Here is a 12,430-nt window from a genome sequence, read left to right on the forward strand (position 1 = left end):
TCAGATCTGTCTCTCTAATGATTTCACTTTTAATGGGCCTTGCATCTGAAACATGTGGATTGAGCTTTTTAGGGTAAAATGCTTACTGAGAAGATACAGAAGGGAGAAATAGCTAGTTCAGATATTGTCTCGCTTCTCTTTCAAACCATCTCTCCCACTTCAATGAAATGTAGTTAAAGGACTTCTCTCAGGGGAGACTCTTAGTTGTATTTGAAATAGAATTTATTTTAGCTTTGTCCTGTAGATAGAAGCAGAAAACGCACCCTCCTGTTGTCCCAGCTGTCAGACAAGGGCCAGCTTAAAAGGCAGGCAGCAGCAGGTTGGGCTGGGACCCACTGAATGGTCATCTCTGCCCGGGTTCCTGGTTGGGGTAGAACCACCGTATTGTCTGATTAGATAAAGGACCCCAAGCAGGCATTTGCCAGCCACTTAATGAGTCTGTGCCAGACGGGGGGCCGCTTTCCCCCAAGTGCCTGGAGGCTTGGGCGCTGCACAGCATGACCCCAGTCCTTTTCTGGATGGTAATGTTCAGTCAGCTCGGCTGCTTCTGTGACAGGCAGGCTCAACTGGGCCTTCCAGTGGTCTCTTCAGTGCCACTCAGCCACCTTCACTCAGCTGTGCTCTGAGCTGCTCCCTGGCAGTGTGGGTTTTTTTCCTCCACCAAGAAGTTTTAAATTCTCACTTGGCAGAGGACAGCAGGAGGGATTAAGTTGGTTCAGCAGTTAGCAGAGTCTGGCTCCCATGAATATTTGTGGAATGGATGGACAGATCGTTGGTAGGTTGGTTTTGTCCATCTTGAATAGTTGAGAAAAGGAACTCTTAGCCTCTTCAGAATTTGGACTCCTAATGTGATGCTAACACTGGGTCTATGGGAATATTTTATCAGCTAGAGTGGGGGAGGGCACAGGTTCTGGGGTCGGAAGACTGGAGCTCAAATCCCTGCTTTGTACTTAGCAGTGGTCCGTGAGCAAGTTCCCCAAAGCTTTCTGAGCTTTGACTGCTTCTGCAAAATGGGAGCGGATTGGATTCCTCTTGCAGCCTTAAAAAAAGCTGCTGCAAACTCAAGAGTATTAATTTATTATTTCGGTTTGGTGAGTTGGCACTGGCAAGGCTTCATAAGGTCAAAACCGAAGTGTTGACTGGCTGGCTTCTTTAGAGTATTGGCGGACTTGAGTTTCATCCAGTAGGACTGAGGTCCTGTTTCCTTGCTGCCTGTTGGCTGCAGGTTGTTCTTAGTGTCTAGAAGTTGCCTGCCATTTCTTGGCTTTTGGCCCACTTCTGCATCCTCTTCTGTTCCTGGTCTCTCAGAAATTTCTCTGCCTTTTAGGGCTACAGAGATTAGACTGGGCCCACCCAGATAATCCAGAATTCTCCAAGGTCCACAACTTTAATTACATCTGCAAAGTCCCTTCACCCCAGCACCCAGCATAGTGCTTGACTAACCAGGGGTTGGGATTCTGGGAGACAGTGCTACAGATATGCCTACCATGTGCCTAAGCTGGCTAGAAATGTGCTTCCCACAAAGATTTGCCATGTAGATTAAATAAGATGAGCTGTGAGCTCAGAATACCTGGGCCACTTTAAAGGCCTCTTTCTCATTATAGCTGCCAGGGAGGAAAGCAGATGCTTTGCTGGACTCACTGATGTTCTTGCATTGTGAGCCATGGGCATCTAGCAAGGGCCCAGGTCGTTAGCTCTCCGGGGTCCCCATGGACTTGTGACAGAACCTGGCTCCCTGGTTAGGCCCCCTGGTTCACTTGGCCTTCCCGCATGCCTCTGTTTATCTTTCGGAACTTGTATCCTTTCTCCTAGGCCTGGTATTTAATATTCAGGTTTGGTCTACCTAGACCTTGTGGTTAGACATTCCTTGTTTTAGGTACCTCTAATCAGAGGTGAGACTTGGTATTAAGTTCTTATGAAACCTGGGCCTGGCCCCCAAGCACTGGGGAGTGTTGTCTATGGGGAGCTGTCATTTGGTCTTTATTCCTGCCCTTTGGTTGCTGGACTAACTTTGGGTGGCTTGAGGACATACCAGAAAGACATTTTCTTGTAGCCTTTCAGTTTTCATCTGTACTTGCAAGAAGCCCTGTCACTTTGTTCCTTTACCTTGCCATGTGTGGAATCTCATGTAAGTATCACTTCTTCCATTTCAGTAATACCCATGTGGGAGGCACAGAACGAAGTTTTTTTTTTGTTTGTTTGTTTGTTTTTAAGATTTTATTTATTTATTCATGAGAGACAGAGAGAGGCAGAGACACAGGCAGAGGGAGAAGCAGGCTCCATGCGGGGAGCCCAATGTGGGACTCGATCCCAGGTCCCCAGGATCACGCCCTGGGCCGAAGGCAGGCACTAAACCACTGAGCCACCTGGGCTGCCCAGAAAGAAGGATTTTATATGCCTCATCTCATTCAGTCCTCACCCTATGAGGGCATTTCCTTACTTTCCTATAGCTGAAGGCGGGACTTGGGAGGTTAAGCAGCTTACCCTCCAGAAGGTCCCTGGTAGAGCCAGCATCAACACTGGGCACAGCCCCACATGAGCCCCACTGCCAGATAGTAATCTCTCTCTTCTTTTTCAGGCTCTCAAGCGCCAGAGCTCACTGGGCCTTTCCTTCTTTAATAGCATCTTGGCCCACGGGGACCTGCGCAACAACAGACTTAACCAGCTCTCTGTCAACCTGTGGCACCTGGCACAGAGGCATGGCTGTGCAGATACCAGGACCATGGTGAGGCATGGGGGTCCTGGTGAGCCACATAAACCCAGTGGCCAGAGTACAACTGGCCTGAACAAATCCAGTCTCTTCCTCTTCTTTTTCTTCTGAATAAGATACATATATAAAAGTATCAGTGATTCCTGATCACACCAAAATCTGAGTTTATAAGCAAATTGTAATCTAAGAAGTTTTACTTGAAGACTTAGTTGGTTTTTTCCTCCTCCTTTCTCCATAAAAAGACTTCAGCTGTAAGAAAGCATAAGCTCACAATATGCTTGATTGGTTGGTACCTTGGTGAACCAGAAAAGGATTCTGATAGTTCTTTTTCCTCCTAGGTGAAAACTCTGGAATACATCAAGAGGCGAAGCAAACAACCAGATATGGGTCATCTGACTGAGCTGGCCCTCAGGCTTCCTCTGCAAACAAGGACCTGATTGGTGCTTTGAAGCCAAGTCCAGAAAGACCTGCCTTGCTTTTTTTGTTTAATTTTTACATACACAAGTTGGTTTAAGCTTTGGCCTCTACCCAAATTTTTGCGACAGTGGAGGAGGAATTGTCAGAGCGTTAAAATCCAATCTTGTTCCTAAGAGTAGCAGTGTCTGTGCACAAGTGGCCTTCAGACTGGCCTTTATTGAGAAACAAAAATCCAAGTAACATCTGTCACATGTGTGTGCTTTTTATTTTTTTAATTAGGAAAAGAACCTTGAAAAGGTGTTTACTTTTAAAGAGCCACTGTTCCCTAATTTGAGGGCCTCAAGTCTGGAATGTTGCCTGAACCACCACAGATTTATAAAAAGTAGATGGTTCAATTAACTTTTCTATCAAAAGCAGCTCTTGACAGGACTTAGAATATACTGGTATATACCTAGCTCTCACCAACACAGAAGATGTGGGTGCCATGGCTCAGGCACACGTGGGCACCGCAGGACCACACAGCAGAAGGTGCACAGCTACTATACCGTGTTATGCACAAGCACCATGAGCAGGTGACCCCAGGGCACCCACAGGAACTCCTGGGAAGATGGCAGAGTAAGAAGGCCCTGAATTAACCTCCTCCCACGGACACACCAGTGATGCAACTACACAACATGCAACTCACTGAGAAAATGACCCAAAGACTTAGCAGAACAGCTCTTACACAACTAGACACAAAAAGCTGCAGTGAGAAGGGCAGGAGGGGCAGAGTGTGGTCAAGCCTGTCCCTGGGTGGGGTATGCACCAAGAAGATGAGTGCCCATACTGTCTAGTTGTGGAAATCTGTGGGGCTTACCTCTGGGAGAGCCAGAAAGCTATAGAAAACTGAGGCTTTACTCTTCATCACTCTGAGATCCAGCACCGAGGCAGCAGTTTGAAAAGAGCCTGGGTTATGTATACATGAAAGATATTTACTAATTTTCGGGCATGTGCTAGGGGCAACAATGTGTAGAAATTTTCTCTGGGAAGGAAAGAGTTCACAGGTCCAACTTTCCTGCCCTCTTTTAGCCTACCTGGTCCAACACCGGCAGGTACCAGTTCTGGCACTTTCTATCTACCCTGCTAGCACCATTGGCACTGCCCAGGCATTTCCCTTAGGACCCACCTTCCCAAAAGGCACAACTCCTGCCCACCAGTGCTCATAGCAGCTGTGGCCAAGCCTCACTGTCAGTCTTGCCAGGGGCTAACCCCACCCATCAGTGCCCAAACAAGCCACACAGGGGACATGTCTGGAGCACCTGCTTCTGGTGGCTAGGGCAGACTGTAGTACTGACCCCACAGGATGCCTTCCACATTAGGCCACTACCTTCAAGACTAGATGTAGCTGATCTAATACATATAAACATGGAGTATGTTCCAACCAACCAAAACAAAACCTCAAAAAAGAACCAGGGATAAACAATCTACCTGATAAGAGTTCAAAGTAACCACCTATCATAAAGATGCTAGGTGGACTTGAATTCAGTGAGGACTTTAACAAAGAGCTAGAAAATATAAAAAAGGACCAATGAGAGCTGAATACAATAAATGAAAAAATCACCTTCTAGTGAACCAACATCAAATCAGAGGGTGCAGAAAAATGAATCAGCAATCTGGAACACAGGGTATTAGAAATCAAGGTAAACAGCAAAAAAATTAAAAATAAAAATAATAATAGAAACTTCTGGGACATCATCAAGCATATTAACATTTGTACTACAAGCATCCCAGAAAAGAGAGAAAAAGAGGCAGAAAATTACTTGAATAACAGATCACTATAACCTAGAGAAGGAAATACCTAGCACCAGGAAGCACAGAGAGCCTCAAACAAAATGAATCCAAAGAGGTCCACAGCAAGACGATACATTTGGCTCTGGAACAACACAGATCCACTTACATGTGGTGTTTTTTCTATACAGTACAGAACTATATTTTCTCTAGCTTTATTGTGAGAATACAGTATGTGATACATATAACAAAATATGTGAAAAAACAAAAAAACAAAAAAAACAAAATATGTGTCAATCAGCTATTGAAGGCTTCTGGTCACCAGTAAGCTATTAGTAGTTAAATTTGGGGGGAGTCAGAAGTTATATGTGGATTTCTAACTGCACAGGGGGATTAGTGCCCCTAACCCCTGCACTGTTTAGGGGTCAACTGTAGTTACAATGTCAAAAATTAATGAAACTTTAAAGGCAGGAGAAAAGCAATAATATACAAAGGAAACTCCCACGAGGCTATCAACTGATTTTTCAGCAAAAACTATGCAGGCCAGAAAGGAATGGTCTGATCTATTCAAAGTGCTGAAAAGAAAAAACCTACAGCCAAGAATACCTGCCAAGATTATCATTCAGAATTGCAGGAGAAATAGTTTCCCAAACAAAAAAGTTCATCACCGCTAAACTATCCTTACAGGAAATGTTAAAGGGACTTTAAGTGTAAAAGGACATAACTAGATGAAAATGATGAAAGAAAAAATTTCATTGGTAAGAATAAACATACAGTAAAGGTAGATCAATCATTTATAATAGTATGAAGGTTAAAAGACAAAAGTAGTATCATCAATTATATCTACAATAATAAGAGATACACAAAATAAAAAGATGTAAAGTATGACACCAAATACATAAAATGTGGAAGGGGAGAGCAGTAAAAATGTAATGCGTTTAGAATATGTTCAAACTTAAGTGACCATTAAAATAAATGCTATATACATTGTTATATATGAACCTCGCAAAAACCTAATAGACACAAAAAATATGAAAGAATCCAAGCCTGAAAGTCATCAAACAAGAGAGAATAGAAAAGAATAAAGACAACTAGAAAACAATTAAAATGGAAATACAGTTGACCCTTGAACAGCATAGATTTGAACTCCACATGGATTATTTTCAAGAAGTACAATACTGTAAATGTTTTCTATTCCGTATGATTTTTAAAAAATATTTATTTATTCATGAGAGACAGAGAGAGAGGCAGAGACACAGGCAGAGGGAAAAGCAAGCTCCGTGCAGGGAGCCCGATTTGGGACTAGATCCTGGGACTCCAGGATCATGACCTGAGCCGAAGGCAGATGTTCAACTACTGAGCCATGCGGTTCCCTATTCCTTATGATTTTACTATTTTTAACTTACTTTAATACAGTATGTAATACATCTATTCTACAAAATATGTGTTAATCAACTGTTTGTTACCGAGCAAGGCTTCTGGTCAACAGTAAGCTATTAATACTTAAGTTTTGGGGGACTCAAAAGTTCTATGTGGGTTTTCAACTGTATGGAGGTCAGTCGGTATCCCTAACCACCACCTTGTTCATGGGCAAATGTATTTACTTCTCAATAATTACTTTATTTTTTTTTTAATTTTTTTATTTTTTATTTATGATAGTCACACACACACACAGAGAGAGAGAGGCAGAGACATAGGCAGAGGGAGAAGCAGGCTCCATGCACCAGGAGCCCGACGTGGGATTTGATCCCGGGTCTCCAGGATCGCACCCTGGGCCAAAGGCAGGAGCCAAACCCCTGCGCCACCCAGGGATCCCTCAATAATTACTTTAAATGTACTAAATGCTCCAATCAAAAGAGAGTAACTGAAAGAATGATTAAAAAAAAAAAAAAGGCCCATCCATATGATGCCTGTAAGAGACACTTCAGGCCACAAGAACAAGCAATCAAAATTAAAAATCAGAAAAACCACAAACACATTGATGCTTAACAATACGGTACTAAACGAATAGATCAGTGAAGAAACCAAAAAGGATAAAAACATACCTTGTGACAAATAACAGGAACACAACATTCCAAAATCTTTGGGACACAGAAAAAGCAGTTCTAAGATGGAAATTTATGGTGATACAGACCTACCTTAAGAAACAAGAAAAATCTAACACAATCTAGCCTTAGAACTAAAGGAACTAGAAAAAGAACAAACAAGCCCAAAGTTAATGAAACTTTAAAGGCAGGAGAAAACCGCTGTCACGTCAGAAGGAATGAAATAATGAAGATTAGAGTGGAAGTAAATGAAATAGAGACCCAAACCAAACCAACAACCCAATAACAAAAGACCAACGAATTCTTGAAAAGATAAAATTGATAAACCTTTAAACCACACTCAAGAGAAAGAGTCCTCAGATATACAAAATCAGACATGGAAGAGAAGTTACAATTGACACTACAGAAATATGAATTGTAAGAGACTACAAAAAATTACATGCCAACAAACTGGACAACCTAGAAGAAATGGACAAATTACTAGGAATGTACAATCTCCAAAACTGAATCAGGAATAGGAAATCTGGACAGAATTGTTACTAGTAATGACAGTGAATGAGTAATCAAAACACTCCCAACAAACAAAATCTAGGACCTGAAAGCTTCACAGGTGAAGCCAAACATTTAAAGAGTTAATACCTATCCTCCTCAATTACTGCAAAAAATTGAAGGGGAATGAATGCTTCCAAATTTTCTATGAGGCCAGCGTTACTCTGATACCAAAACCAGACAAAGATACTACAGGGAAAAAAAAGCTAATTATAGGCCAATAACATCCCTGATGAACACCAATGCAAAACTCAACAAAATATTAGCAAGCCAAATTCAACAAAACATTGAAAGGATTACTCACCAAGATCAAATGGATTTATTCCAGGGATGCAAAGATAGTTCAGTATCTGCAAATCAATCAATGTGACACACTACATTAACAAAATGAAGAATTAAAAATGATGATCATCTCATTAGACGCAGAAAATTTGACAAAATGCAACACCTATTCATGATTATAACTGAACACAGTGGGTATAGAAAGAACATACTTCATCATTATAAAAGCCCAAGCCCCTAACATACCCCATCATGAAAAGCTGAGGGTTTTTCCTCTAAGATCAGGTACAGGATAAAGATGTCTGCTCTCCCCAGGTTTATTCAACACAGTACAGAGGTCTGAGCCGTAACAATCATGTAAGGAAAACAAAAGGCATCCAGATTGGTAAAGAGGTAGTAAAACTGTCACTATTTGCAGGTGACACAATTTGTGCAGGTCTGCTATGGGAGGGGATCTGCAGCCTCAATGGGAGTTTTAGGTGGGCTGCAGGTCCCTTCCCAGAGCAGACCTACACAAACCCTGTTACACGGAAAACCCTAGAGACCAAAAACCAAAACCAAAAAAAAACCCCCAACACCACTATAATAATAAATGAACTCAGTAAAAGTTGCAAGATACAGAATTAATAAACAGAAACTGTTTCATTTCCATACACTAATAATGAACTAGCAGGAGGAGAAATTTTTTAAATCCCTGTTTATAACTTCATTAAAAAGAATAACACAGGACAGAGAAGACTCTCCACAGCTAAATGTAGAAGAGGCCACACTGAAGTGGGTAGGAAGGGGGAGACCCGGATGGGAGCTAAACTGACTGTCCAGGGAAGGGAGGGGTGCCACAGACAGGGGAAGGGAGGAGGTCCTCACCCCGAGCATGGGGAGCCCAGACAGGAAAGATAAATCAACTTTTCATTTAGCTTTGAAAAGCAGGGAGCATCATAACTCCACTAGTCCTTAAATCAGTGCAGCCTGATGCTTGGGACTTTAAAAATAGGAGGGCTCAGCTCTGGGAGGACAATAGGAAATGGACTCTATCCTTAAGTAGACCATACAAGAAACAGCCCCATGGAGATAAAACAGAAGTAGCAGTTTGAGAAACACCTGGGATATACAATAGGGAGATTGGTTTACTAATACAGCAGCATGTGCTGGAGGGGCAGGGATCCTTGGGAGACTTCTCCAAGAACAAGGGAGCTGGTGAATGCCATCCCCTCCCCCCTGCCAGAGCCAAACATACACAGACACCTGTAGGAACCAGCAGAGCATACCATTTTCCAGGTAGCTTGATGACATTGTGCACCCAGCCCCACACTTCTGTGGATCTACCCACTCCAACCTGGCAGCCTTGGCAGGACTTTTAGGTAGCTACAGATCTCTTCCACAGCAGACCTGCACAAACCCTGCTACAACCATGTGCTCCGGCATTCTATGGACCTGCCTCTTCCAATGCACCATTGGCCAGAGCCCATCCAAAGCAGTGTCACAAGCCTGGTAATGTGCAAGTGGCCCCAACAGGTGCCAGCACCACTCCAAAGTGACTCCTGCCCCAGGGGAGGGGAAGATAACCCCACACACTAGTCTGTGATCTCAGCAATGGGCTGGGAGCAGACATCTGGTCTGACTGCAGGCCCTATCCACCAACAAATCTCAGGGGTCAATGCAAGGAAAAGTGCCTGTAGTTGAGTGCTACTGCATCTCTGACAAATCCTTGGTGTGGCTCACCTCAAGCCAGAGGTGGCCCAAGACTTGCCCACTAACACAGAGATCAAACCCCGCCCACAACAGACAACCACTGCTGACAACTGAAGGCAAAAGCAGCTCAGCCACGGTTAACAGGGCTCTCACAACACACATAGTAGAAACCCCAGAAGCACCAGATTCTGGTAAATGGGACATTGCAGGATACTACAGGACCGCTTCTTCATAAGGCCACTACTTTCAAGAGCAGAAGAGGTAGCTGACTTTCCTAACACATAGAAAGAGACACATAGACAAAATGAGGTGATAAAGGTATATGTCACAAGTGAAAGAACAAGACAAAATCATAGCAAGAGAGCTAAACATAATGGAGATAAGTAATATATATGCCTGATTAATAATTTAAATAATAGTTATAAAGATACTCTACTGGACTAAAGAGTGGAGGACCTCAGGAAGACCCTTAAAGAGAGAGAAAACATAAAAAGAACTAATCAGAGATAAAGAACTCAATAAATAAAATGCATAATACACTAGATGGAATAAATATAGGAAGTAGAACAGATCAATGACTTGGAGGACAGAATAATAGAAAGCAATCAAACAGAATGAGAAAAAAATGAAAATATACTTAGGGAATTCAGCAACACTATCAGCCTAACAATATTTGCATTACAGGAATCCCAGAAGAAGAAATACAAAGGGGGGCAGAAAGTTTATTTTAGGAAATAGCTGAAAAGTTCCCCAAATCTGGGGATGGAAACGAATCCAGATCCAGGAGGCACAGAGAGCCCCTAACAAAATCAACCCAAGGAAGTCCACACCAAGACACATGGTAATTAAAATGGCAAAGAGTAGTAATAAAGAGAACTTTAAAAGCCACAAGGGAAAACAGTTACATACAAGGGAAACCCTGTAAGGCAATTATATGATTTTCAACAGAAATGTTTACAGGCCAGAGAGGAGTGGCATGATATATTCAAAGTGCTGAAAAGATGAAACCTGCAGCCGAGGATACGCTTTACAGCAAGGTTATGGTTCAGAATAAGAGGGTTTCCCAGACAAAAGTTAAAGGAATTCATGACCACTACACTAGCTATATAAAAAATGTCAAAGGGGACTCTCTGAATGGAAAGGAGGGACAATAAATAGGAGTAAGAAAAGCAGGAAGCACAAAAGTAGTAAAATTAAGTATCTATGAAAATCAGTCAAGAGATTCACAAAATAAAAGCATATAAAGTATGACACCATAAACTTTAAATGTGTATGGGGGAGTAAATAATGGATTCAAACTTAAGGGACCATCAACTTAATGTAGACTGATGTAATGTATACATGTTATATACAAACCTAATGGTAACCACAAATCAAAAATCAATACTAGATATGCAAAAAAATAAAGGAACCCAAGTATATCACTAAAAGCCAGCAAACAGAAAAGAGAGAAGGAACAGAAAAGAACTTCATAAAACAAGCAAAATGGCAATAAATACATATCTTTCGTGAATTGCTTAAAATGCAAGCAGCCCAAGGGTCTATTGATAGATGAATGGATAAAGAAGATGTGACACACACTCAAATATTACTCATCCATAAAAAGGAAGAAAATCTTGCCATATGCAACATGGATGGATCTGGAGTATAACACTAAGTGCAGTCAGTCCAAGAAAAGATAAATAACGTATGATTTCACTCAGATGTGCAATTTAAGAAACAAAACAAATGAACAAAGAAAAAAAGAGACAAAAAAACTAGACTCTTAACCATGGAGAAGCGATGGTTCCCAGAGGGGAGGTAGATGGGGCAATGTGTGAAAATTGGTGAAGGGGATTAAGAGTACACTTATTATGAGAAGCACTCAGGAATGTATAAGAATTGTTGATTCACTGTATCATACACCTGAACTAATATAACACTGTATGTTAATTACACTGGAATGCATACATATCTAAGAATAAATTTAACCAAGGAGGTGAAAGAACTACACTGAAAATTATAAGATACTGATGAAAGAAACTGAAGATCACATAAATAAATGGAAAGATATACTATGCTTGTGGATTGGAAGAATTTTGTTAAAATAGCCACACTACCCAAAGCAATCTACAGGTTCAGTGCAATCCCTATCAAAATACCAACAGCATTTTCCACAGAACTGGAACAAATAATCCTATAATTTGTGTGGAATCACAAAAGACCCTGAATAGCCAAAGCAATCTTGGGAGAGAAAAACAAAGCTGGAGGTAGCACAATCCCAGATTTCAAACTACACTACAAAACAGTAATAATCAAAGGATAACGGTACTGGAACAAAAACAGACACAGATCAATAGAGAACAGAGAGCCCAGAAATAAACTCACACTTATATGGTCAATTAATCTATGACAAAGGATCCAACAATGGTGGGGAAGAGTCTCCTCAATAAATGGTGTTGGGCAGATGCCTGGGTGGCTCAGCGGTTGAGTGTCTGCCTTAGGCTTAGAGTGTGATCCGAAGGTCAGGGCTCAAGTCCTGCATTGGGCTCCTTGCATGGAGCCTGCTTCTCCCTCTATGTCTCTGCCTCTCTCTCTCTCTCTCTGTGTCTCATGAATAAATAAATAAAATCTTTAAAAAATAAATGGTGTTGGGAGAATCGGACAGATACAGCAAAAGAATGAAACTGTACCACTTTCTTACACCACATACAAAAATATAGTCAAAATGGATTTAAGACTTATATAAGAGATGAAACCATAAAACTCCTGAAGGAAAACCTAAGCAGTAAACTCCTAGACAATGGTCTTAGCAGTATTTTTCTGGATCTGTCTCTTCAGGCAAGGACAGCATAAACAAAAATAACTGAGATTTCATCAAATTAAAGAACTTTTGCACAGCAAAGGAAATTATCAACAAAATGAAAAGGCAATCTACCGAATGGGAGCAGATATGTGTAAATATTTGATAAGGACTTAATATCCAAAA

The 12,430-nt window shown here is 41.6% G+C and overlaps 2 protein-coding genes across 7 annotated transcripts in view; one reads left to right on the forward strand and one right to left on the reverse strand.

Moving 5' to 3' along the window:
- VPS35L (VPS35 endosomal protein sorting factor like) overlaps positions 1-3,376 on the forward strand; it is a 115,707-nt gene extending 112,331 nt beyond the window's left edge. For all 6 annotated transcript variants that reach the window (XM_077906790.1, XM_077906791.1, XM_077906792.1 and 3 more), the window contains 2 exons: positions 2,579-2,725; positions 3,049-3,376. In XM_077906790.1, coding sequence (XP_077762916.1) covers positions 2,579-2,725; positions 3,049-3,147 — 246 coding nt within the window. In that variant the 3' untranslated portion in view covers positions 3,148-3,376. The remainder of the gene's footprint in view (positions 1-2,578; positions 2,726-3,048) is intronic.
- KNOP1 (lysine rich nucleolar protein 1) overlaps positions 2,203-12,430 on the reverse strand; it is a 31,442-nt gene continuing 21,214 nt past the window's right edge. The window contains exons 6-7 of the transcript XR_013384987.1: positions 7,793-7,838; positions 2,203-4,072 (exon numbers count right to left, since the gene is read on the reverse strand). The gene's annotated coding sequence lies outside the window, so the exon portion shown is untranslated. The remainder of the gene's footprint in view (positions 4,073-7,792; positions 7,839-12,430) is intronic.

Source organism: Canis aureus, chromosome 8 (assembly GCF_053574225.1).
Source record: "Canis aureus isolate CA01 chromosome 8, VMU_Caureus_v.1.0, whole genome shotgun sequence".
Classification (NCBI taxonomy): Eukaryota; Metazoa; Chordata; class Mammalia; order Carnivora; family Canidae; genus Canis; species Canis aureus.